General features: G+C 46.5%; 1 protein-coding gene across 3 annotated transcripts in view; it reads right to left on the bottom strand.

Moving 5' to 3' along the window:
• The window catches only part of SPACA6 (sperm acrosome associated 6), a 33,981-nt gene extending 6,020 nt beyond the window's left edge, over positions 1-27,961 (bottom strand). For 2 of the 3 annotated variants that reach the window (XM_072979526.2, XM_072979527.2), the window contains exons 1-7: positions 7,831-27,961; positions 7,135-7,212; positions 4,558-4,626; positions 3,523-3,546; positions 3,274-3,351; positions 2,278-2,381; positions 45-201 (exon numbers count right to left, since the gene is read on the bottom strand). In XM_072979526.2, the coding sequence (XP_072835627.2) occupies positions 45-201; positions 2,278-2,381; positions 3,274-3,351; positions 3,523-3,546; positions 4,558-4,626; positions 7,135-7,212; positions 7,831-8,089 (769 nt within the window). In that variant the 5' untranslated portion in view covers positions 8,090-27,961. The remainder of the gene's footprint in view (positions 1-44; positions 202-2,277; positions 2,382-3,273; positions 3,352-3,522; positions 3,547-4,557; positions 4,627-7,134; positions 7,213-7,830) is intronic. The other variant, XM_078380301.1, reaches the window with a different exon arrangement.
• Between the last annotated feature and the right edge of the window lie 6 nt (positions 27,962-27,967).

The raw sequence follows: 27,967 nt of genomic DNA, 5'->3' as shown, positions 1-27,967 counted from the left end.
TTTAGTATCAGCTTGTTCTCTCTCTAAGTTGTCCAGTTCCTCACCATTAAGGTAGAAGTACTTCCGGATCAGCACATCATCCTCTTCGGCCATCTGGCAGACAAAAGTTCCCTTATGAGATCCTTGGGTGGGCCGGATAATGAGGGAAGGAGTGATCCCAAAATTCAGATCATGGAAGAGGAAAAGGTCATCGGTTCTCACCTGTGGGTAGAAAGACAGAATGAGAGGCGCTGTGCCAATTCGCCAAGAAGTGGGGCTCAGTGCCAGAGACGGCTTGGGCTATGGGGTGGACAGAGGAGATGCCACTCATACTTCATAAATGTATTTATTTATTTGACTTTTCTACCACCCAGCTGGCTGCCAAAGCTAGTCTGGGTAGTTTACAACATTATGACATGACATAACATAATAAACAGTGATATAAAAACAGTGAACATAATAACTAAAAAACCCCGAAATCAAACACGTACCCAACCAACATAACATTAACTAAAAATAATTAAAAGAGTACAAAGGCAAAGTGGTAGAACTGATAATAGAAACACTGAAATAACCTCTGTGTTAAGATGTTATAAGTTCTGGGAAGGCCTGCCTGAAAAGCCATGTTTTTAAAAATTCCCAGAGAAGGGGACAGGCAAATAAGTGCTATCAAGTTGATTTTAACTTTTAGTGACCATTCCCTGGGTTTTGTAGATACGAAGTGCTCAGAAACAGTTTATGGGTCCCTCCTCCTGGCAGTGTGTTGGGTCTACATGCAGTTTATCCTGGCTCCTCCAGTTACCTGCTCCAACCCACAGTTACCCAGTCAGCCATCTTATTCCCTACTATGTTTTAATCCCTCCCCCCCCGGTTTGGATCAAGCAGCCATATATCCTTCCTCCCCTTTCATCTTCTTAGATATAATTCCTTAGAATCCCATTTTTAAAAAGGAATATTAATAGATGTCTTCAAAGGTGTTGCCACGAGTGAAAGGCCACACGATCAACAACCTGTGCTCAATTTTTTTAAAAAATCAGTCTCTTTGCTCAAAATATAGTCTGTTCTGGCAATAGGCCGATATATAAACATAAAAATATTTGCCAGGTAGCCCCACACATATGTCGGAGGAAGTGGACTTGATCCATGAAAGCTCACATTCAAATATAGCAATGAGTCTTTAAGGTGCCACCAAAGGTATTGACATGTTTATTTTCTTAAAATTCTTTTTGATTTTGCCTGATGTGGAAGAACGGGGAGGGGTACGTAAAGGAGAGGCCACTTCGAGTCATTTCTGATTCTCACCACAAGGTGGAGTGAAATTAAGCGACGTTTAATGACAACGATGTGTGTTTATACATTGTAGCCTTTGTGGCTTTGAAAAGTTGTGGACACATAATTGCTCACATTTTTTTCTTTCTGTTTTTGGACAGTCAGTGTACACAAGCTGATGGGTAACATTGAGATAGATCTCACACCCAAACACACAAGCCTGAGCAAAAATAGTATTCATACCAAACAGGAAACTGCAGGGACCTAGAACTCCGATCGCAGTGTGCCTGGGGAAATGGAATCGCTTTCCAAAGCGAGTTCACAGCCAAGGATGGGGTAGCAAAAAAAAAAAAAAAAATGGCAGAGGCACCTATTGGACAGTACCTGTGTCCTCATAGTCACACCGACAGAAAACGTGGCCATTGTCCGTGGCAGGGCATAAATATGATTTGGTCTTCTTAACTTTGTGACCAGCTTTAGAATATATATGAGGGCTTGTATATACACTTTATTTTGGCTTTTTTCATTTTGGGAAACAGCCATTGAAGGTGGATTTTAATGTGTAGTTCAACTTTCAGAAACACATATATCACGTTATCCCCTTAGTTTTAAGACAATGGGGTCATCATAGGATACAGTTTCCTCCTGAATCTGGTATTTCCTTGCCTGCATTCTGACAATAGGCGTGGCCAGAACCTAAACCGATGGATTACTCATTGGACCCTTTGTTTTGCATGAAACGACTCTCCAGCTTGTTCAAGCTTTGTAGCTGAAAAATGAACCAGATTCATAGCTGGAGAACAAAACAAGATTGGAGTAAAGATCTAAGAACTCAGAAAATCTATTTTCCTGAATGACAGCTTCCAAAAATCAACCATCTGGAATGGCCATTGGCCATCCCGGGTGGCTTGTTCTGGGAATTGTTCTCTAGTGAAGTGACTTTTCCTAGTCTTGCAATGAAGCAGAGTCGTTCCAAGGAGCTGAGCCGTCCTTCTAGGGCCAGTTTGAACTCACAGAATTCAGACTTACATCCTTGGCAAATTTCCACCTGAAAGTCCGGTCCGAGGGAGTCTGGAATGCCACTTCGCAGCTGAGCAGAGTTACGTCCCCTTCGTTTTTGTGCAGATCCTGAACTGAGGATTACCGGGGGGGGGGGGGAATGCACAGGGAGAGAAATCAGGTTATTTATTTATTTATTTATTTATTTATTTATTTATTTATTTATTTATTTATTTATTTATTTATTTATTTATTTATTTATTTATAGCAATCAAGATTGCCAACCCCAGACAAGAGTTGGTATGGCCGTTTTTGCTGCATGACGTGTCGTAGCAAATGTTCTCACACACACACACACACACACACACACACACACACACACACACACACACACACACACACACACACACACACACACACACACACACACACACACACACACACACACACACACACACACAGCAGGCCAGGCTGAACAGTAGCCAAAGCCAGTCTGTGCTGTGTTTTACTTGTGTTTTTTTAATGTTCCTATTGTATACGTTTTAATACGGCCTTTGTTTAATGCTTTTAAAATATTGAAATAATTTAGGATTTGGCTTTTAACTTTGTTTTCATTAAATACTGTAAGCCATCTGGGATCCTTCCTATTCATATTTTATGTTGATCCTTTTAGGCTGAGCCTTAATGCTGGCTGGGAATGGGTGGAGATGGCTGTCCAGGGCTTAAAGTCATCTAACAAACAGAAATTAAACTGCCGCCTCCTCCAGGATAGCTGTCCCTAAGGCTTTAGCCCAACCTCGGGCCCCCAGGTGTTTCTGGACTACAACTCCCAGAAATCCTTCCCAGCATAGCTAGTGGTGAAAGCTTCTGGGAGTTTGAGTCCAAGATCATCTGGGGAAATCAAGGTTGGAAACCACTGCTTTAACCAGAGCCCTGAGATCTGGCTATGCTAAGTGTTAATTTGTTCCACCACCACCCCATTGCTAGTCTCCTCAACCAGGAAAGAAAATTAGAAAGAAGATGTACTTGGGCAATCGATCGGCAGCGGGCAGTCCTCAAAGCTACATGATGAACATCTATAGTGGCGAGCCTCTATCTGGAACCCTGTTTTTTTAAAAAATGCACACATAGAGTTTGAAGCAAACTTAAACAGAAACCATAGAGGAAATACAGCAGGCGATGAAGACTGGGGAGATCGAGGGACATGGGTTTTTTAAAAAAAGGAGGAGTGGGGGAAAAGGTTTTTCTTTTAAGGCAGGTAATCTGTGAACTCACCGCATGGTGGGATGCAGGCTGGAGCTGTAGGGGAAGAGAGGTGCTGGTATTTATTTAGTAAATTAATGCAAACCTTTTTCTGCAGAGACCCTCAGAGCAGAGGATACATCATTTGAAACAAAATAGAAGAAAGACGTAAACTGATACCTGAGAGTCCCTGCCTTTCCTGATCATCTAAAAAGACATGACACAAGAGGAAAAAGGGATGAGGAGGGGAAAGGAATGCAGGACGAGTGCTGGCGTGATTTCCAAATGTTTTTTTTATGACCATAGTTTGACAACTCACATTGAATTTTGGGGTAATGGATGGACGGACAGACAGCAAAGGATAGGGTGCATCAGACCAAGCATGTAATATATCCTACTTCTGGCCTACCCAAGGCACTTTGCCACCTGAAGAGAAACCCGAATGTTCCCCAGGGACCAACCATGCCAAGCACCTTGCTCAATTGCCTACCTTCACCTCCCTCAACCCCCCCCCCCCCCGCTCGTTCTGGTGCCTTTTGAAGGAGAGCCATCATTTGAACTACAGTACTTCTTCCAGCATCTCACAGCTAGCAAGGTCAAGGCTCAGGGATGATGGGGGTGGTAGTTCAGAGGATCGAGAACACCCACGCTTGAGGAAGCTTGGTCTCTTTTATGAATCAAGCCAATCCATCATCCACAGGAGAAGTTGTGAAGACGGCACAAAGGAAGCAACGAGCAGGGCTGAGCATACAAAAAGACCTGCACTGTTTGTCCTTGAGGCCACCAAGGCTGGTCAGACACGGCGGCCGATGGAAGGTGAAGTTCGTTCATCATTCTAACCCAAATGCAGGAGAGTATTTTAGGTTCAGCCTGTTGGCTTCTAGACTGATACACTTAATCCTCTGCTAAAGCAGGGTGACCGCCACTTTTACTAACCCCTTCAGCCGTGCCACCGTTACTGGGTGATAAACAGTAAACCAGTTAGAAGCCCAAACGTCATTGGGAGCAGTATCCCTCTCTCTCACTGGATCAGCTGCCACTATGATTATGCCAGCTCCCCCACCTTACCTGTTTTTAGTTGACCCACTTCTTTTTTAACCCATCCCACTGCTTCCGAAAAGGCCTGACGATAAGGCACTGTAAGGAGAAATGGAAGAGGGCAGGAGGGTTATATATATATTTTTTGAGGAAAAGGCTCCAGCGAGACCAGAAAGAACGGAAACCCAAACTTCTATCATCTGTTGCCATCAGCTCTGTTGGCTGGGGATCATGGACATGATGGCCCACCAACATCTAAAGGGCCATATGTCCCTCATGCCCAGGAGTTTGTGAAATGTGTCCCTCTTTGTATTCTGCTTCTGTGCTTGGATCAGGAATCTAGTCAGGCTCCTGGGCATGCTTTCAATGAGGATGAAACAAGGATCAACCAAGAAGGATGCAAACCATCAGCCCTCAATGAGGGTGCAAAGGATTGTGTTGGGGATTTACAGAAGAACAGACCAACATCTGTTCTCCTCTAGCCCAACACCTTAATTCTTCACAATCCGGTTGATTTTAATGGTTCAGAGAAAATAATTGCTCTCCATATGTTTTACTTATTAATTTAGCCTGCCTTTCCCCCAATTCTGAGACCTAAGCAGCTTACAAAATGGCGAGGGAGAAAAATAGGTACAGCTAAAAGCAATTTACTGCAAAGCAACATCTTCTTTTGTTTTCGTCCTTGTATATAAATTACCTCAGAAGGCAAGAGGTGTGTATGCCTCCCATCCTAGGGGACATGGCTTCAAGATGGGACACCACATGTGAGAGGAAGAAGGAAAAGCTGTTCATTTAGCCCTTAACATCATAGGTTAAAAGAACAGTCCCCTTCCCTTGAGAACAAACAGAAACAAAATAAACCCATTCAGAAGGGGACAAAATAACGCTCAAAGTCACCAATTCTGTCACTGCAGAAACCAAACCAAATTTTACATCATTTGGTGACAAGGAAAAAAAAAACCTGTTATCATTGAACCAAATTCTTACCAGAGAATAAATAAATTAGTGGAAGGGGCTTCCAGTATAGTGTGCGTTTATTTGTATAGTTTAACATGAATTTTCATGTGAGTTGCTTTGAGCCCTCTTTCGGGAGAGACGGCATAAACCAAACCCATCCATTCATCCATCAATATAAACACATGACTACTCACATTACTTTCAAGAAAGTGTGTTTTGTGGGGTGGCGAAAAGTTTGGAGTTTGAAAAAGTTCTTTCTTGTGGATTAAAACTCCATCCAACATGCCAGAAAACATGCTAAAGAGTGTGTGTGTGGGGGAAACAGGCCTGGTTACTTGTATAAACCTTTACGTATGTATGTATGTATGTATGTATGTATGTATGTATGTATGTATGTATGTATGTATGTATGTATGTATGTATGTATGTATGTATGTGTGTGTGTGTGTGTGTGTGTGTGTGTGTGTGTGTGTGTGTATGTATGTATGTATGTATGTATGTATGTATGTATGTATGTATGTATGTATGTATGTATGTATGTATGTATGTATGTATGTATGTATGTATGTAAATTTCTATACCACTCCATTAGTGCTATGCATTGTTCTGGGTGGTTTACAGTGCGATAAAAACCACAGCAATCTGCAAAAACTGAAATAAAAATACACAAAGACTAACAGAATACTCAAAGAGGCATCATTTGCAACTTAGGTGAGAAAGGCAGGACATATTTTAAAAAAACAAAAACCAGGCAGGGTTACACTGAAAGGTCTCTTTGGAAAGCTGAGTTCCAGTTTTATTTGTCCTTGAGGTGTCCTTTTGTTCTTTGATGTGTGTGCTAGGAGCCACTCTTGAGGGGAGAAGTAGGCAGAAGATAAGCCAGGAGCCATTTGCATTTCTAGATGATTAGCAGTACATCCAGACCGTTTTCTGATTCCATTAGGAATATTAAGATAAGCATTCTTCTTGCCCCAAAGCAGGAAAACAATCACCCACAGGGCAGTGTACCTTCCTGCCATTTCTATAGCCTTCAGATGCAGCCTTGAAATAAATACCAAGGCATAGGGGACGGTGGGTGGGCGTCGGTGGGGTTTGTAAGCTTCCATGTGTGATGGGGTTTGCATAAAATCCATTGTCAAACCTGCCTGAAGGCGTTTCCAAGTAGTTTTGGTTTCCATTTCAAAGAAGGAAAGAAATGTTGAAATATTTCCAAGCTTGGTGGGGCTTGTGGTAGATGCCAAGGCAAAAATGGGGCCTTTGACCGAGCACGTTGGGTTGACCATCCCTGCCTTGAATCATACTGCTGTGATAGAGGAAGCCTTGGATGAAGCTCCTTCTTGTCTCCCCTGCCTCTGATTTCCTAGACTTTTCCAGTTCTGGACATACCTGTTTCACACCAGGTGGTCAATGGGTGGCCTTCCAGGTGTGTTGGACTGCAACTCCCATTAACCCCTGCTCATACAACAAGAGCTGAATGCTGCTTGTTGCCAACCTCGCCCCCCATTTGTGGATTTCAGGGTTCTAGTACCAACAGATCGATCCCACAACTCTGAAACTGGCCCATCTTTCTAGAACATTGCGATCTGTTGCTTGGAGTCCTCAGAACAAGAAGGGAGATACATCTAAGTATGTGAAATCATAGGCACCCACCCTTGGCCATGCCTTTCTCTTCCAGGAAGAAGACACTCCTGGTGAAAATGTCCTTCAGCTTCTCAATTTCGGTCACATCTTAGGGGAGAAGTGAGAAAGAGAAATCCGATATAAGGTGCTTTCCTTTTCCATTTAGGGTCCAGATGGGAAGGGAGGTACTGGAAAACAACAGGGTTGAGCCATATAGAACCTGGTAAGTTTGATAGTGTTTGGAATGAACAGGAGGAACCACATAGATTGAGGGTGGAATTTGGGTGGGTCTAGGTGGGGGGACAGAGTTTTCAACCAGTGGTCCCCAACCTTGGGCCTCCAGATGTTCTTGAATTATAACTCCCAGAAATCCTGGCCAGCACAGCTAGGGGTGAAGGCTTCTGGGAATTGTAGTCAAAGAACATCTGGGGGACCCAAGGTTGGGAACCACTGCTTTAGATCAAAAGGGTTGGGCTATTCAGACCACAAAAGCTGCTAAAAAGTAACTTTTCCCAGCAGGGTATGGAAATCCCATGCCTGGTTTGGAGAGGATTGTTTGAAGAGGACTCCTCCAGTGAGAGGCATAACTACAACTCCTCAGCACTCTTGGGACCAGTCTTCTCACACCTACCAAGAGTACCCAGGACCTGTATTTGCAGAAAGGGCAAGAGTGCCATGTAACCTTCCCTTCCATGTTAGTGGAGGGCTCCTTTGGACGGCACTCACCCACCTCCGTTGTGTCATAAGGCTGGAAGGATGCCCGCAGGGTCTCCAGACAAGCTCCATGCTGCTCGCTCTGGTGGCCCCAAAAATATTGGCAAACCCGGAGGCGGCGCTTGGCGTCGGAGAAGCAGAAGAGGCAAGCCGCTGCTGAAGAGGCTAGCCAGAGGAGCAAGGGGTATCTCGCGCACATCACGCCGGAGAGAGTCCAAGATGCTCTTGGCATAGAATCACTGTCAAGAAAAGAAGTGGTTTGTGATGTCATAAGGGACGTCCACAGTGTATATCACAGTTCAGATAAAATCTGTGGGAAAATGAACTTAAACCACTCTAAAGCAAAGCAAAGCAACATTGAAGGCTTGCATTTCATTGAATTTTGACCTCTTCTAAATCTCTTGCTCAACCTCCTCCTTCTCTCTCTGTTCCACCAAAGCTCCTTGTTCATTTCCTGATGGCCGGCCCTCCCATTAGGCAGAGTGAGGCACTTGACTTAGGAAAAAGACGCTTGGGGCCTTTCCAGTTGTGTTTTTTTGAGCCCCAAAGTCTGTCATCCCTTCTGGAGGACAGAGCAATGTGGCAATGCAACCCAGCCTGTACCCCCATAAGATGGATTGGGGCACTCCTTTCCCTCCCTTTTCTACTGATGACCTCCTGTGTGAAGAAAATTTACTTCAGGCAAAAAAACAGGTCACGAGCTGTATTTTGGTGATAAAGGCACAACCAGCTTGCACGTCTGTGTTTTACATCCTGGAGAGAGTCAATACAGACAATATGGCGCTCGGAGGAGAAAGACGTAAACAGGTTATTCTGAATTCCACAGAACTCTTGTTCTAGGGAATTTTGGGAGTTTGGGGCCAAAAAAGAGTAAATTTTATCTGGTTCTGAGAAGGATCAGCAACCTTAGGAGAGAGAGAAAAAATCTGATTTACAAGAAACTCCTTCATTCCTTCCCCCCCAATAGTGAATGGGTGTTGATAATATGCAAATATGGCCATGTATTTGCATGAAATTTGGTCGTCATCCTGAACTTTGAAAGGTCTTCAGAAGGGCAGCTGCTGGGTCTTTGTAATTCTCTTTGTAGCTTCTTTCATTTTCCCTTTTCCTTTTCAATTTAGAGATTTTTTTTAGGCTCCACTAAGTTTTCCTGGTTGTGGCAAAGCCTTTGTGAATAAATAGCATTTTAGGACTAGGGATTTCTTTCTGTCCCCAGTTGTCCCACACATCATCTTTGGATAGCTGACATTATTCTTTCTCCCTGCATGTTGTGTGCCGTCAAGTTGACTTTAGACTTGGCCCTAATAAAGTTTCCAAGTTATGTGAGATATTTAAGGAGTGGCTTTGCTAGTGGCTCCCCCCCCAACATTGAGTTCCCACAGCTAAGCTGACACCCAGATGCCTGGAGTCCTAGTCCATCACTTTTATGTGGCCCCCAACCTTGGTTCTCCAGATTTTCTTGGACTGCAACTCCCAGAAGCCCTTGCCAGGGCAGCTAGTAGTCAAGATTTCTGGGAGTTGCAGTCCAAGAACATCTGGAAAGCTAAGGTTGGGGAGCACACAGGGTCCTATAAAGCTTAAGATGGCTCTTCCATGGTTTTGGTGGGTAGAGGATGGTTCCTTGAAAGTTGATCTGAGTTGGGGGTCCCAGTTTTTGTTTTGTTTCATAGCAGAAAGGAACAGAATCTTGTGGAAGGCTGAAGATTTTCAGGTTTTATTCAGCTTACCTTTTTGTGGATTGCACAAAACTAGAACACAGCCCAAATTTTTACACTCTGTGATTTTTACATGACGTCCTCAGTTGTTGTCAGCCACTAGAATGATAACCTTAGAAGATGGCAACTGGCACACCACTGCATCGCATGGCATGGGTGACAAACCACGTAAACCCCTGCCAGTCTCCTGGATGCTATAAGACTCTTTGTCATTTTCGCCACCACAGCCTATCATGACTGCCCTCACCCCCTGTGAGTCATCACGGGGATCAAGAATTAGGTGGCTAGACCAGCTAGCAATGCTTTCATGCACATCACTTCCATTTTATTGGCCTCTGAGCTGGTCCCAGGCTTTGACAATACCTCTACATCAGAATTCTTGGTGGAAATACGTAGATTAAATCCATAGGCGCTGTTTACAACAGGATACTGATGAGATGGAGGAGATCTCTCCCCGCCACACACCCCTTCTATTGTTCGTACCTTCTGTGCAATTCTGGATTTTCTTGGCGTCCTGACAGCAGATCAGGTGGGATATGTGGATTATGTGTGTATGTGCATGGAGAGCTGTAATGGGAAAAGAGGAGGGATCTGTACGCCTCAGACTTCAGTTTCCATGGAAACCAGACAGCTCAGCTTGATGCTGGGGAATATGTCTTTTTAGGATGTGTGTGTGTGTGTGTGCGCGCGCGCACAGAAGCAAGCATGTTAAGAGGTGCGTTTTTCCTACTGAGAACTTGATCGATAGGGAATGAATGAAAATCTTGATTTGCCTTCTAGTTGCCATCCTGCACCCTCCCTTATACTTTATCCCAGTCTATACATCTTCTCCTTCCCCCACCCCATCCAACCCATATGGATGCAGGTGGTTCTGCCGCTCATCCCAATTCCCAGCCAGCTCCCTCCATGTGCATGATCAAGCCTTGGAAATTTTTCGTTTTGTGTTCACATACGTGTTTTCCCCAAAACAAGACAGCGTCTTGTATTAACTTTTGCTCCAAAAATGCATTAGGGCTTATTTTCAGGGCATGTTTTATTTTACATTATTTTACATTTCTTCTGGTTTCTGCACAAGGGTAGAGGGCAGGGTTTCACTTAACTGGGGCTTATTTTCGGGATAGGGCTTATATTACGAGCATCCTGAAAAATCCTACTATGGCTTATTTTCAGGTTAGGTCTTATTTTTGGGGAAACAGGGTATGTCGTTGACAGATGTATTGCGGCTGTGTTGTGAGAGGTGGGGCACACTGGTGTTACTGCTCCTCCCGAAACACCTTCTTCCACACTCCTTTCGATAGTACAGGATCTCTATCTTTTTATGTGCACCCATCCTGGCACCAAGCCACCTGAATGCCAGTTTCTGCAGCATTAGGAGAGGCCTCCCTTGCATGGAGTCACCCCATGCAAAGCTGCCCAGGTCTCCTGGGCGTGCAAGGAATGATCCTGGGGGTTGGCTTCCTCTGATTGCAACCCAGGAATGATGTGAAGACTTTGGCTGGAATTATAGCCCTTTTGCTCTGCAATTAAGAAGATGCAGATGGGTGTGTGCGCGTGTAAGGAACTTTGCTCTTGGGCACATGCCCCCTATGCAGAAAGTCATCACATACAGTTGGTTGGCTGTCCTTCTTGAAAGTTTTATTGTTGCTTTGTTCTTGTTGTTTAGAGTGAAATGTTTATTTCCATTACTGCACTGTGTATTTTGAAGTACTTACTCACATTAGTCGCATTTCCCTCCTAAAACTGCCTTTTTAGAAATGTGTAAAAAAGAATATTCAGTTTTGGAAAGATGTGCATCAAAAGACTGTACATAAATGACTCGAGTCTTCACGACTAAAAGAAGAAAAAAAGCCAGCCTTCCTCACTTGTATCATTGTTGGGTCACTTTCCCTCTTGGCTGGACACACCTACCATTCAACTCTCCTATCTAGTACTGCCCTCTGCTGGCCCTGGGTGGGAAGAACACAGGAGAGTAGGGGATGTTTGGGTTTTATTCTCCCTCCTGCAGCAAGTATAATTCCACCTAGAATCACTCTCTCACAGCCAGCTGAACGTGGGCAACAGAGCAGTACTCACTATCCCATCTGCGGAGAGGTGGCTTCATTTTGGGGAAATAGGACAAGAAAGTCCATGAGGTCTCATTCTGCTGCTCCTCCACTTTTTCAGGATGGCTGCGCATGTCACCCTACAGTGGTGTGCATATCGTCCTCCTCTAGACTAGCACAAATGATAGCATGACATAGATGACGTTGTCCGAACTGTAATAGTGGACACCGCCGCATCTATCCAGATGATTTGCTTTATGTCCCAAGAAACAAGCATCGTGATTGGGGGAGCTATGGGTGTTGCTGAATGCCTTGTTTCGCTTTCGCCATATAACTTTAAGCATCCCCCCTTTCCACAATGATCTGTCTGGATAGCTCGGTATTTTAGGTGTCTGGCTGTGGAGCCAGAAGTTGTGAGATTAATTCCCGACGGTGCGTCCTTGGAGTAGACTAGAACCAGCCTGGGTGGCCTTGGGCAAGCTGGAGAGTCCCAGGGTACCCCCAGAAGAAGGGAAGGGTAAACCACTTCTGAGTAGCAGGAGAACCTTGAAAAGGGTTGCCATAAGTCAGAATTGACTTGACAGCACATCATCGTCATCACCGTTATATATCCCACAATAAAGCAGGATTGAAATCTAGTAGCTCAATCAACAACTGTTCCTTTTTTACTTTACCAACTTACTTGTTCCTTGTGCAAAAAGCCCATGGGATATTTCAGACTCTGTAAAAACAACGTAACAACCAGTTTTGACCATATGCTCTTTTAATGGGAGAGAAAAGCATGCAATCAGATTTTGCAATAAATATGGGGCTCTGTTTTTGCCGTTAACAGACTAACACTGCTACCATTTCGATGTAGCCACCCTTGTCCACGTTTCTGTCTTGAGAAGTGGGAGACTGACAATGGGATCGCCATGCTGCTGAAATAAAGGGGATCAGAAGTTTGATGGTGTCTCCCACTGAGGAGCTTTTAAACCCACAGAGACACCTATCAAAACTGCTCCCTTGGGCGAAGGAAATAAAATTAGGTCCCTCCCCTTTCGCTCATCTTAGGGTTTGGGAAATCCACCTTTTTGGACTCTGTATTCAACGATGCCATACTGAGTGTGGCCACTGATGATGTTAAGGCATTCTGGGTCATGTGGCCCCAAATTGTAACTCTCTCCCCCCCCCCCCGTGCTCTAAAAATGGCATTATGTCGGAGCTGTCTTTTACAGGTTCGGCCTCCCCTGCTCTTGTAGGAGCAGATGTGCGCTTATTTGGTGGCAAATACACAAATTCGTGGTGACCCACCAAGGCTATTCCCATCCTCTTTATATTCCACAGTGTGAAAGTCAGGATGAGCAATCTTCGCCCCCAAAGAGTTTACAGTCTGGATGTGAGATAGACGGATCTCATGCCACAGGCTGTTTTTCATCTCACCCTGGGTGACAAAAATCGATCTGGAAACAAGTTCTCAGAATCCCAGTCCAGAAACGTTAGTCCTAAACCCCTGTCAGATGAGAACCAAATCAAAATCTTGGCTATAATGCAGCCGGGTGTACCTAGGGGTCATTTGCTTTGCTTACATGCATAGATCCGTATCAAGAAATGTTGAGTGATCACCAACAGCCACCGTCAGTGAGACACAAAAGCCACTGAAAGAGCAATGGGGACTGATTGATCACTTTGCTGAAAACATGCGCAAACAATGCGCCTCAGGATAGAGCCATAGGGCCACTTTATGTAAAGAAGCTCTCTCTGAAGCTACCTTCTGGGCCTTAGGTGAAGCCATGTTCTCAAACCTTATCTTACTGTGATGGTAAATCAGTCTGGAGACGATATACTTTGAATAACAGAGCCTCCTGCACAAGGTGTCTCTGAAAATAACAGGCTGGTTGGGGAAGAGCCCATCTCTTGCAGAACGTGACCCAGATGCGAGTCGCGCCTGAAAATGTTCCTCCCAAAAGGATAACTGTATTTTGGGATAAACAGTGAATGTTACAGCTGGGTCAGGGGCTCCTTAGGGAATGGAGGCTACTCAAAGTCAGAACACATGCCTTTTTTCAGTGCTGGGTTCAATCTATGGGGCCTTGAGGGAAATGCAGAGGTGAGAACCTGGAGGTCTTGGATTTTTTTTTTTTTTTTTTGGACTTTTGAGCTGCAACTAGCAAAATTGGCACCAGGTCTTCCACGACGGTCTGGGTTAAGTTTGGTTCACACGAGACAGCCTCCATGGACCGAGGACAAGGCACCAGACAAGAAGGCCTGTTGCTATATGGTTCCACACAGACCCTGTTCTGTTTTGTGCTTCTTTCTGCCTGGGGAGGAGCTGCTTAAGGCACAAGGAGTTGGGCTTGCACCCATCCAGTAGCACATTTATGGCCCTTTCTAAATTTCAGCAGCCTTGGTCAAAGCCCCAGTTGTCCGACTCTGGGTTACAAGACTCATCATCCGTGTCTACAGATTGTTTTGAGCTTGAAAACCTCAAGTTCTCTCCTTCTAAATCAAAGGTCCTCAGGTGCCATCTCTGCCCAAGAATCTGGATGAGGTCAAAGGTATCTAGAAAGACCTAAAGAAACCTCTGAACAGGACCTGCAGAGAGAGGCCCTCTTCTGGGTCAAGAATGAACCCACAACATTATCCATCTAATGGCTTCTATAGCGAGTCCTACCCAACTAGATTTCTAAATCCATGGGAAATTTCCAAATATGTGCTATGTAACAATTTTTGTCCATTCATGTTCGACTCTAGGGGGCGGTGCTCATCCCCGTTTCCAAGCCATAGAGCCAGCGTTTTGTCCGAAGACAATCTTCCGTGGTCACATGGCCAGTGCGACTTAGACACGGAACGCTGTTACCTTCCCACCGAGGTGGTCCCTATTGATCTACTTGCATTTGCATGCTTTCGAACCACTAGGTTGGCGGGAGCTGGGACAAGCGATGAGCGCTCACTCCGTCGCATGGATTCGATCTTACGACTGCTGGTCTTCTGACCCTGCAGCACAGGCTTCTGTGGTTTAGCCTGCAGTGCCACCACTTCCCTGGGTAAAAATGTGTGCTAGATCTGACTGCAAATCTTAGATGCTTGTCTTTGTAAAACATGCACATACATATACACACATGGAGCCTTTTAGAAGCGTATGCGCAATCATAGAAGGGGTACTTTTTGAGGTTATTGTTTCGGGAATTCACCACTGGCTGGGGGAATTCCTGGAGCTGGTAGTTCCCGGAAGTAACTCTTCCACTGGGAATTGGTCCTTGAGTGTTGCCCACAGCAGGCCTAACTACTAGTGCAGGGTAAGTTACATGCTGCTTCTGTGATTAAACACCAATTCCATAGAAGTGCTGGTAAGGGATCAGCTCCATCTACAGCTAAAAGTGACTCATTATTATTAGTGGTTGTGCTATCAAAAATAGCAGAGCACGATGAAGTCAAGAACATGAGTTATTTTTAATTGCTTCCTAGTGGTGGTCTAACTCTGCTACACATGGCCAGGCAGAGTGAAATTCCTAGATTTAGGAATAATGGTCCACATCTGGAAAGATTGAGCTTCTTTGCAATTAGTTTCAATGCAGGGATCAAAAAGCAAATATAGAATAAGGTGCTTTTCTGGGCAACTCAAAGTATATTCTGGGGAACTGGGGTCTGGAAAAGTAATTGATCCCTGTCATTATCAAGAATCAACTGCAGTTTATGCAAATTGATGCTAAGATGGTATGAAAAGGATCCTACTTCCAACTGGTCACCCATGAATGGTAACTTAGGGATTGACAATTAAGATCCATTAAATATACAAAAGACCTGTTTCTTGATGGATTTAAAAACTACCCTGTTTCCCCGAAAAGAAGACCTAACCTCAAAATAAGCCCTAATGTGTTATTTTGGAGCTAAAATTATTTATTTTCGGGGAAACACTATACTAGAACTGGCTTACTGATATGCAGCAATGAAGTTGCCTAATTTTTATGGAGTCTCCTTAGGGACAAGCTATGGAGACTGCCGTGATGAGCATCAACCATTCAAACTTTGTTGCAGAGTCACTGGCATCTAATGTAATTTTTGAACCTTCTTCCTAGGAAATTCCAGAAAGTGTACAGGTTGTGTTGGTGGAAAGGCTAGCGATCTTTGAAGAGAGGCTCCCCAGCGCTTCCACAAAACTGTAACTCACAGGATTCTTTGGGGAAACCAGCCCCTAGAAGCCAGTGTAGAAGTTTCACCTAGATACGTTTCTTAGGTCTAGTTTGCTTCTACTTTACATTGATTTTGACCAGAAGAATGGACAAGAACAGTGTAACTAGAATTGCTTCCTTAGGAGGAGGTTCAGATATTGTTGAAATTCCTGATGCATCTACAAACACGGGGGAAATCAGCCTATCTCTGGTGCTGGTGATTTACTCTTGAGAGATTTTTTTAAAAATGTTGTTACATGCCCTCAAAGCTGCTTCCGACTCTGGCAATTCTATCAGTGACCTTGAAAATGTCTATCTTTAGCAGCCCTACTTCAATTTTGCAAATTCAAGGCTGTGGCTTCTTTTATTGAGTCCACCCATCTCACGATGGCTGTTCTCTTTTCCTGCCGCCTGCAACCAAGAGGACAGGGACCAATTCTTTTAGCGTTGAGCAGCTTGGGAACAGATATTCAATCTGTGGCCCCTCCTGGCAGGACGGGAAAAGCCCATAGCCAGTTTTCTGGAAAGAAGCTTCCAGTCGGTCTCAATGGTACAGGATGAAACGGACCTCAGCTTTGGAGATATACAGATGTGGCTTAATATAACTCAGCATTTTATGTTCCTAGAGATAACAGACTATACTTACATTTCTGATCTTCTGATCCTTTCTTATAGGAAACACTCCCTGCCGTGGTGTGAACATGACTTCTGCCCAATTTTGATAGAAAAGCAGCTTTCAGTACAGTGGTGCCTAGCTAGATAGTTACCCCGGATGACAGCTTTTTCGCTAGACATTGACTTTTTGCGATCGCTCTAGCGATTCGCAAAACAGTGATTCCTATGGGGGAATTTCGCTGGACAATGTTTGGTCCCTGCTTTGCAAACTGATTTTCGCTAGATGACAATTTGCTTTTCGCTAGACAATGATTTCGCAAGACAGCGATTTCAGTGGAACGGATTATCGTCGTCTAGTGAGGCACCACTGTACTTCTCTCCACCTGAGTCTAAGTAGGAATCCCTTCCCATAAACATTAGCGCCATCACCTTTCTTCCGTGATCACAAGAGGTTCATCATTTCAAAGCCTTCTGCCCTCATTTTACCTGTTGCTGTGCCCCATGGCTCCACGGTGGTGGCACCGGAGAAGACCATTGGCATTGGGGGTGGAGGCCGTAGGGGAGGGCGACCCGCTCAGTTCCCAAGAACCTCACCTGTGACCTCTGGGCATCCTCACAGGTTAAGGGTCTCAGGGACAGAGAGGATGCCAGGAAGGAAAGAACTTGCAGGCTGAAGGTGGAGATGGGATGCATGGGAAGGAGGAAGAGACAGGGTCCTGGTGTCATCCCTTAATCTGAAAAGCAACCAAGATGAAATGGGGGAACAAGAAACTAGAAGACAAGAATAAAAACAGGAAGCCAATGTTAGGTCTTGAATTTTTACAATCCACAAAAACACGTCTTTCAGAGCTGACTCTCAAGTCTCTTGATTAGTCATTACCACTCTACTCCATTTACGTCTTTTTAAACCTTCCTTCCTTTGATGAGTTTGAAAACATTACTTTTTTCAGACTACATTTCCCAGAATCCCTCAGCCAGCATGGGGGATTCTGGGGGCTATAGCTTTTTTAAAAAAGTGCCATTTATTCTAGCTCTGCTTTGAACAAAGCAGCCGCTTTGACAGCCGCCCACTGCCGAAATACAGGGGGAGTCCTAGCTTCAGGAAATCTGGGTCATACATTTTTAAAAATATACTCCGCAACTTCCCTTCACCCAAGATCATCTTTCGAATTTCAGCACTCCCTCCCTCCCCAAAAGCTGGTTTATTTATTTTGATCTCAAATCTTGAAGTATGCAAAATAAGTAGGACAAGAAAGCCTTATGAAGATATACATAGTGCTGCCCTATGAAGACTGTTGATTTTTCTACCACTGGCATCCAATATTTGGGATTAGGAAGAAAAGGCTTCACACCAGAGAATCCCAACTCCAGACATGCTTGAATCCTTGGCACACCCCCCCCCACCTCATTTAGGGAGTCTCAGCCTTCTTATATTGCTGGCTGCTCAGCTTTCCCTAGTGCCTGGAAATGTTATATTTTTGGACTCCTGACACTCAAGATTCCCCCAGAAACACTGGCTGAAAGACGCTGGGAACTGCCGTCTAGAAATCAACTTTTCCAGCTCAGACCCTGCCCAGATCTAATACATCCTCCAAACCTTTGTGGTCTTCCTTTCTCTGCGTGAGAACCACCTACACAGCCATACAAAAATCATCTGATCAAAGATGCCTTATAATTTGGGAGCCTCTCATTTCCTATTTTCCACCAACCACTACAACAAGACTTTCTCCCTCCAAGACAGAGCCTACCGTTTGGTGCAACGTTGATGTAAAAAATCAATGATAGCTGAGAACAGACCCCATGCAAACAGTCCTTCTTCCTTAGTCCTTTGTTACAACAGATAGTGGCTGATGTCTCGAGCATCGTCATACAACTAAAAGCTCTAGCTCCCCTTCTTCTTCCTCCTTTTCCTCCTCCTCTTCTTCTTAAAATCCTTGCAAGCAATTTAAAAAATATATATATTCTAGCTGTTCATCAAGTAACTGGCTTCGATGCTCTCTGATTGTGTTTTCTTGAAGTTCACTTTATCTTCTTGAAGGCTGCATACAATACAATTGTGAAAGGGGAGGGAGGGGGAAATCAATCCAGCAACTCGGTAATGTGAATTCAACAGCGTTAGGGGCAGAATCGGCCAGGCAGGGAGCCTCAAAACGAGTTGCTTCATGAGAACTAGAACCTTTAAAAGAGGTTTAACAAAAGTAGGAGAGGTAGTAAGAAAGCTGTCTGAGAGGATGTAAGGTTAAAAGTAAAACAGATATGGATGCCATTTAATTAAAAGGACAGTTGTGGAAAAGTGGGAAGTTTTGAAGAAAGCCCCTCTGAGGTTGTTTTAAAAAGGTGCTTTTAATTCAAAGAACAGATTGAGTTGGTCTCCATTTTGATGAACGTGAATCGGGAAGTTTTTGGAAAACGGGTCAGTGCGGAGCCCAGCAAGAAGAGGCTAACTGGAATATTTCAACACAAATACCCAGAAATCTTTTTAGGCAGAGCGTCCTGGGGGAACTGCCTCAGTCCTGATTGACTGCTCTGATTCCAGCAAAACTCCTTCATCCTCCAGGTAGAGAGACGGGCCTGCATTTCTGGAATGCTCCAGCATAAGAGGATACCAGATTTGTGTCCCTTTCTTTGCTGCTGTCAAAGGTAAAGTGGATTTTGCCACTCTCTGGAGGCTGGCTTCTAAGTTGGGTTCTGCATCTGGGTCAAATCAAGGACCCGGCTTGGCCCAAGAAGGTCTAAAGAACCCCATTTTGCCTGCCGGTGGTCTTCCAAATTTTAGTCCCTCTTCCACAACGAAGGCAAAGAGCACTCTCTTTCCAATGAACCATCAGGTCTATCAGGGCCAAGCCGTCAAAACCGTGATGCTTGGGGAATGATGGCTTTATCCTTCGTCGTGGACCGCTCCCAGTCACTGAAACCCCACATTGTCCCGAGTCGCCATCGTCGGCCGGTCCACCGACCAAAGGCGGGGCGGGCGGGAGTGGCCATCTTGATACATCTGCCGTGCAATGGGGCAGACAGCGGCAGCAAAATGGCCACCGGGAAGAGAGCCACGGAGCTCCCCTGGAGGTGTGGGAGGGACCTGGGGGACCATGATATGCCGTGGCGCCGCTCCAAGGGAAGCAAGAAGGGGCTGGAATCGGAGCCTGGACTTCTTTCCTAGACTCAGAAAGGAGGTTCCATGTCCACGTTTCTCCTTTAGGCGCTTGCTTACCTGATCCGGGCGGTCTCTCGTTGTGATCGCAGGGCAGACAGGCTGGCGAGCGGAGCCGAAAGTCACGCGAGGAAGAGTTCTGTGATAAAACAAGGGGGTGCAAAAGACACAAACGCCCTCACACGTGTAGGCACACGTTTCTGCAAAAGTCACCGAAGAGAACATCTCGAAACACACAACACCATGCAAACAAACCCTCTATAGGTAACTCCAGGTGCCCTAAAGCAGAGAGCCACCTAGAGAAATACAGGTATCTTAACTCACAGTATCTTAACCCTTTCCCTAAACTTTAATCCACGCAAGCCTGAGGGTAAGGCAGGCAGCTTTCACTACCTAGCATAGACTCTTGTTTCGAGCCTGTGTTATTCCCTTCTGTTATGCCCAAAGAAACATCATGGATGTACACAATAACAGTCATTACAGACACCGGGAGACCCCCTGCTGCTTCTTTTCCGTTCCCTCCCCCACCCCTTTTGCACATCATGTGCCCGACACTGTTGTCCCTGTCATTCATTCACCTTGGCACAGGCATCACACAAAAGCCACCCCCCACGACCTACACACCACACCACCCCTCTTTGCATACAATGCCATCTCCGCACAGGCAGGCACCCTTTACCCCACGGGTGCACTCCTTCCAAAGGACCTCCCATCCATCCATCCATCCATCCATCCATCCATCCATCCATTCATCCATCCATCCACCCTACCTGTCTGGACACAACGGAGGGATCTCTGGCATGCAGATGTGGCATGGCGTCCCCTCGCAGGCAAAGCTGAGCCACCTCGGTTTCACTTGTGCACTGGACTGACACTACCCCCTCCCCGTGCCCTGAATCGTCCTTGAACACAGCCCAAAGAAGACCCACCACAAGCCTCATCTATATCATTTCCTGGGTCCTTCTGGTGCCCCCCACATCCCTCCTTCCCATATGGAACCCTTCACCTTGGTCCGGTTCTGGAGGGTTCTACCTAGAGTGTCGGTCTGATCGTCGAACGATGGACATTTTTTCTTTTTTTGGAGAGAGAAAGGGCCAAGCTGAGCTGCTAAAAGACAGCCATAGATATTAGGTGCGTGGAGAACGGGAATTCCCTGAGTGGGTGTGGTCCCTGAGGTGTGTGCGCTTCTTGGGGCATGGAGTCCATTGGAGGCATGCACAGAAGGGTGTTCACCTTCCCTGGGGAAAGGGCAAGGCTTCTGGGAATATGCCCAGACCTCAGGAGGAGGGGGGGGGGGACCATGGAGGCATGGTTGTCTTAGGAAGGGAGTGGGGTGGGGTTAATGGGTGGCCTCCCTGCAAAAAAAAAAGTCTTCATGGAAGATGCTGTGCATGCAGTTCCCCTTTTTCCTTGGAAAGAGAAAGCCGACTCTCTTTCTTTCTTTCTTTCTCTCTCTCTCAGATGGCGTTGCCTGGGGGGCAACTTTTGAACCTCAGCCAAAGAAGGTTTCTCTGTGAAGCCAAGCCCGACTTCGCCTCCTCCTTGCCCTCCGGGGACGCAGGGCGGAGAGGTGGCATTCCACAGCTCTCCTCTTGCCCTCCGTCTGACGGAAGCGGGCTGCCCCCTTTCCCCCTTAAAAAGCATTTCGTCTTCTTCGTGGCCAATCTATCTGGGGTCTCTGCTCTGCCTCGTCCCTTCCCTTCCTCCACCCCCCCCCAGGTCCCAGCGATGCAGTACGACCTGACCCTTCTACTATGTCTGACTTCCTGAACGCTGGTCCAGGTCCCCTTCCTTCTTTGGCATCCTGCATGCCACCTGTCACCTTACCCCCTTCCCGATCTCTCTACCCCCACGCCTTCCCTCCTACCACCTCCTTCTTCCTTTTAAGAAGCTTTTCCCCTTCCCTGCTTCTCCATCACCTGTTTCTCTCTCTACCCCCTTGCTTCAACACTTTCTCTCTCCCTCCTGCTCCTTCCTCTTCCCTCTCCCATTCTTCCTGGCATGCCCCCCCCCCCGAGAAGGAAGGTTAACCTGTTCTTGTCTTCTTTGCCATCCTTGCTGGCCATCCTCTGTCCTTGGCACTCACTCTGGTCCATGGATGAGAGCATACGGAGGGATTCTGTCTCTTTCCCTCACTCCCTTTTCCCTGTCTCCCCATCACCGCCTCGCTCTGGCTGTATGTCTCTCTCTCTCTCTCTCCCTGGGCCGCTGTCTATGCTGTAGCAACGCAATGCGGCTGTTGTCTAGAATGGAACTTTATCAGACTTGCCTGGATCCAGACGGCAGGGAGGGCGGGGGTAGAGAAAGAGAGAGAAAGAGAGAGAGAGAGAGAAAGAGAGAGAGAGAGAAGGAGGGGAGAGAAGAGGGAGCGGCAGAGGAGAGAGGGGGGGAGGCTGGCTGGGAGAAATTCAAATGGCAGCAAAGCGAGACAATGAGCAGCAGGTGAGTTAGGCAGGTGTGGCGTCGAGCGCCAGACCCGCACTCCGTGCCCGGCAGACAAGGGCATGCAGCCTATCAGGGCTATGAGAGGGCTGCAACGCCCCGGCTGCTAAATGCCCCACACCTGCCCACCTGCCTGTTTGTGCCATCCCATGATCATGCCATCCCATGCCACATGGCACGGGATGCCAGACTGGGAATGTCACGAGAGCTAGACTGGGAATGCTGCATGGCTGGCCACCGTTCAAGAGCACGCCAGCGCCAGGCATGAGGGTGACACCCCACCCAAACACGGCAGCATGAGACAGGCTGCGCCGCTGCCCCCCCCAGCAGCAAAGTACCTTTGTGCCAGGGCCCTCGGGGGGGGGTGTGAAGGACACTCTGATGGCGTCCCCAAAGGATCCGATGTATTAAGGGGCAGACTGTCAAGGCTAGCAGGTTATGCGAGGAGAATGGAGCCTCCATCTTTAGGGGAAGTATATACTGAAGAATCGGAGATCAGAAACAAGGGGGACGGGCCAACAAGTCCCTGCTTGACTCCTGAATGTCCTGACATGTCTAGCTGGCTATTTGAGGACTAGGAAGGCTGGACTCAGCATACATTCAGCCTGAGCCAGTAAACAACAATAACAACAACATTTTGTCATGTTCTTGTATGTTGTATTTGGAATATATGTTTGGCCCCCACACAGGCGTGTAACAGGTGTGCTACAGAGAAGTGCATGACACAGAAGAACAGGGGGTAATTGTGGATAGACACGACCATTACAAGCCGTCGGAGCCACTCCTCGCTGCAAACGGAGCTTTCCCCAAAAAGCAGAGCTTTGACTGTACGTGGCGCTGCCAGGTACGGCCCGCCGCTCACCTCCAAATCAGCGCCCCCCTTAACCCCGCACATTTCCTTCGCAAGGGCTTTGCGCGGTTAACAAAGGCAGTATCTCAGAAGGCGGCTTCCACATCACACCAGCCCGCCGCTCACAACACAAACAAGGACGATTCACCCAGGGAAACAAAGAGCCTGTTCACGCCCCACACACGCACCGTTGGTAAAGGTTACAAAGCCAAGCTCCGGCCACAGATTCCACCACCTCTGTACGCGCACCATTGTGCTAATGCGCATCACCCTCAGCGTGCATCACAATGGAGCTGAAAGACCATTTCCCCCAGGAATGTGCGCCTTTTATTGTTGTTGTTGTTTGTTCCAGAATAATGTGTCAGAAATAAAGCCCTGTTCCACTGTTTTCAGGCCCTATGCACAGAATCCTCGCAATGTCCGGAATTACGTGGCTGCTCTGCCCCAAGGAGCATGCAAAAAAAGTCCGTCTCCTTTCCAGATTTTAATTACTCCGACTGTGTGAATGCCAATTAAAGGGGAAAGAAACGCGTCATTTTGGGATCCCACCCATGCCCCTAGACCGGAAAGGTGGGAAGCAGGAGGGAAAGAGGAAGACCCAATACAAGATGGATTGACTCCCTTTAGGAAGCCACAGACATGCGTTTGCAAGGGCTATTGAGAACAGGACATTTCGGAGATTAGTGATTCTTAGGGTCGCCATAAGACAGAAGTGACTTGACCACATATAACAACAACAACAACAACACATGCTTTAGACAACCTGGCCAGTAGCAACTCAACTTAGTGGAACACATGCTCAACTAATACCTGTAGCAGCTGCTTTGGTCATTTTTCATGGAAAAGCAAGGTATAAATGTAACAAACCAACAAGCAGTTCTTCACAGATTCATTCCTGTAGGTCCTTCCAGGAATTTTCAGGCCAAGATGTTTCCCCCAGTTAACATATTGTGCTCCCTTGTTGCTCACACCAAGCGTTTGACTCCTTTCAGGGGATGTGGTCTATCCGGAAAAGTGGCACAGAGAAGCCTTTTCCAACCCAGCACACTAGACTGAAATTCCCATCACCCCCAGCCAGCACAGCCATCGGACGAGGATGATGGGCCTTATGGTCCAATACGCACAGAATATGCCAGCTTAGGTAGGGCTGGGTTAGTTGGGCTCAGCCATGCCCAACCATATCCTCACCTATTTTTAAATTCACTTCCCCCCCCCTTCAAACCATTTATATGCCAGACCTGAGCCTAGAAGGGCCTCCAAAGCAAGGCGCAACGACAGAAAGGGTTTTTTTAGAAGACTCTTTAAATATGGTACAAAAATGAAAAAACGATGTCAAAAACCAGCCTTTTTTTTCAAAAAAAGAGAGATCAGCATCTCCACAAAGTCCGTTTAAAACCATGTTTACACATCAAAGGTTATACAAAAAGCAATACCGTCTGGGCTGCCCTGCTTTTAAAATGGCTCCTGATGGAGGGGGGGGGCTTAAGTGCTCCCACGCAGAAAGCCCTGTCTTCTGCATTCAGCAACCTGCGACCTACTTCGCAGGCTTGTTGTGAAAATAAAATGGGAAGGAGGGGGCAACGCTGCATGCCACGCACAGCTTGTCAGAGGAAGCACACAATAAACATTTCCCTGGTACCTGCAGGACTTCCTTTCTTTCAAGCGGGACCTTTTTCTACCTTCCGGAGGGTCCCAATCCAGACTTGGCACCGCAAGAAGGCTGGCTTCAGTCCCATAGGCCTAAGGTTCCCAATCCCTCTTCGTCCCAGTTTCAGACGACCAGTCCCGAGACCCATATTCTCAATCATCTTCTCCATGAACTAGTATTCTGTATCTTTATCCTTATTTTCCAGGTCAGCATCCATAACACGTTTATCCAGCAGAAAATCCATCTCTGTTCTTAAATTCCCACATACAATGCATAATTTCTACTGTCAACCCCCGAGCTACATGTGCAGAACTATGCAAGTAACATACTCAGTAACGCATAAGAGAAAGAAATCAGAAGGCAAAGTATCTCTTTTTAAGATGCATTTTACCCTAAGAACTTCTGCACCAAAAATTGGGTTGGGGGGGGGGCAAAGGGGAGCTGGAGCCTGCAATTATTGCACACTTACTTTACACAATTTGGTTGGCAGAATCTGAAATTTTGCATTTCCATAACTTATGCTGCCAAATTTTTAATCGCATTTTGAAAAATGGTTTACCGCTAGGCTGGATAATTCAGTGCGTTCTATATCTGGCTGCCAGGGGGGGTGGGGTCAGAGGCTGTGAGTTCAATTCTCCACTGTGCTTCCCACAAAGTACAGCCAGCCTGTGTGACCTCGGCGAAGCTGCACAGCCCCAGGGCAACCCCCCCCCCCCCCCGAATAAGGGAAGGATAAACCACGTCTGAATACTCTCTACCTGGAAATCCCTAAGTCAGAATTGACTTGAGGGTACAATGCCATCATCATCATTAACTACTAGTCACAATAGAAGGAGTGAACCCTTGACTTTGTAAATCTTATCTAGCAATGCTTCTGACACTGGAGAAATGGGAAGCTTAGATTTTTCTTTCTTAAGTTGTTCAAGGTTGTCTGAAAGGAATCTGCTCCTGGTGGGGTTTACAAGGATCCTAATTGCTCCTCTGAACAAACAGGTTTTGCAGGGAACAAGTGGGAGTTATGCATTACTTCAAACAACCTACAACACCTATTTGGTCAAAAGAACGATGGGGCACAAGGAAAATGCATTCAAACCATGGGAAGGGAAACATCTTTTATTCCGGGAAACGTGTTTTATTCCGTTGCCGAGATTATGGTCTCTTTCCACCCACAGGTGTTGCCCACGCAATTTTGAGCCGTGCTCCAGCAATCATAAGGTCTAGCAACTTGCTTTGAAGTTAAAAGGGTAGAATTTTGAAAGACTGCAGCCAGTGCCATATTTCACCCTCACCCGCCCACCCACCCTTTTTTTTGAGCTAATATAGAATGGCAACACACAAAAAGGCCTCATCTATGGTCTGCCTTCTGGTACGTTACCTCATGCTGAGCTACAGTTGGGAATTTCTGAAGGCAAGCCAAGCTGTTCTAGTGGCAGGAAGCCTCAATGCTACTCACCCTTCTGGTGGCTGACACCTCCCCTGCCAAGGGGGGACCGGCTTGTCTCTCTCTCTCCTCTGGTGGCGTTGCCCCGGGGAAAGCTAGGAGGCTGTACAGTTATCTCCTGATGGTATTATTCTAAACCATACAACCTACTACCTCAGCGCGAGGCACGCAGGAGAGTCAAAGGAGGAAGAAGAAAGGAGGAGGAGAAAAAGCGAGGTCAAGAACGTCAACGGGCCTCCAGGGTTCATCTGGAAACTGGACGGTGGGAAGACACCGGCTCCGCTGGAGACTGAAGGCGCTGTCATTTGCTCAGAAGACATCCAGCTGCAGGAGACTCGAAAGGTTTCCACAGGGCTTCGTCATGCAATGGGAAGCGACCCGTTTTTCGCCTTCCGAATGGCAGAAGGATGACGAAGGACATCTTTTCTGAGAAGTCTAGCTTCTACCTAGCGAGAACGCGGAGTCCTAGTGCCAAGTTCTCAGGGGCTTTTCAACCAAACCTTCTTTAGGGAGACTCTCCCGGTCCTATTTTTGCCCAGACGAAGAGACTTGACGATGTCTGAAACGCTCTCCCTTATCATAGCCTCATCCAGTCTCATAAAGGGTAGAGAGAATGAGAGAGATTTCCGAGACACAAGCCATGGTTTGTTCCGGGTAACACGGACAGAACCTATCCAGGTAAATAACAACCAGAGTTTGGCAGCGTGTGTACAAAAGGGGACACAGCACCTACAGGTTGCTTGGATTAAAAGTAAACCAGTATTGTTTCTCCTCTCTGTTTGTTTTTTTAAAGGTAAATGTAAAGGTTCCCCTTGACAATTTTTGTCCAGTCGTGTCCGACTCTAGGGGGCGGCGCTCATCCCCGTTTCCAAGCCGTAGAGCCAGCGTTTTTGTCCGAAGACAATCTTTCCGTGGTCACATGGCCAGTGCGACTTAGACACGGAATGCTGTTTACCTTCCCACCGAGGTGGTCCCTATTTATCTACTTGCATTTGCATGCTTTCGAACCGCTAGGTTGGCGGGAGCTGGGACAAACAACGGGCACTCACTCCGTCGCGTGGATTCGATCTTACGACTGCTTGGTCTTCTGACCCTGCAGCACAGGCTTCTGCGGTTTAGCCCACAGCGCCACCACGTTTTTTTTACTTTGTTATAATTTTGCCCACTTGAACTTGGATTTACTAAAAATGGGGAAAAGGGTGCAACTGTAAGCGACTATGGTCTTGTCTACATTGGCTCTTCTGGAGCAGGCCGGTGCAGGCCAGATAAGGCCCCTCGGAATCAGGTAAAGATCCAGTATGACATTTAGTGCGATCCTCACATCCAAAATGGCATGCTGAGCCTCAGACGACCCTATTTGGTCTGGCTCCTTCCACTGGGAATTTCCGATACCATAAAGTGACTTAAGAGAGCTGCTTGAAGATGCTGGCAAATTAAACACTTCCTTTACTCTTCCATGGAGGAGAAGAGGAAGTAAAAACATGTTTAGACTCTATTAGGGCTCTGCAACTGTACTGCATCACCTTTTTTTTTTAAATTGAAAACTTCCTCTCAGAAGCAGGAACAGAAAGAAGAGGATAACAAGTGTCATTTCCCTCCCCTACTTTGACTTGTGTTAAAGGTCCAGTTAAGCATCTGCCTGAAGCTGCACTCATAGCCGAAGGTACTTGGAAACAGTCCTGATAGGGACCCAGAAAAGCAATACTTTGGTGACAGCCTATTTTGTTCCATCTAATCCAACCCTAAGGCTTGTCTTGCCCGGAGACTCAATTTTGATATGCCAGTCCTCTGATTTCTGATATTTCAGCAGGCATGGCCTGCAAATTTCAGGACTAGAATCTTGCTGGTATGGTTTAAAATCAAAGTTGAGGTTCTCGGGGACTTAAGTTCTGTACCCGCCTCTGCCTTGTGCACGTTCTCCCAAAGAATGGCCGAGAAGACAGGGGAACTTGGAGATGATCAAGTTGCTCTCTTCCCAAGGGGCACACGAGCGCTCCCCGGTCTTTAGAAGAATCAACGGCGAAGCCACGACTTTATAAAGTCAGTCCGTGGCCCCGGTGCCTCTTGATGCTCTGGCCGAGGCCGACACATACC

This window comes from Pogona vitticeps, chromosome 9, assembly GCF_051106095.1.
Source record: "Pogona vitticeps strain Pit_001003342236 chromosome 9, PviZW2.1, whole genome shotgun sequence".
Classification (NCBI taxonomy): domain Eukaryota; kingdom Metazoa; phylum Chordata; class Lepidosauria; order Squamata; family Agamidae; genus Pogona; species Pogona vitticeps.
The sequence above is the reverse complement of the archived record's forward strand: the minus strand, read 5'-3'. Positions and strand labels throughout refer to the sequence as shown.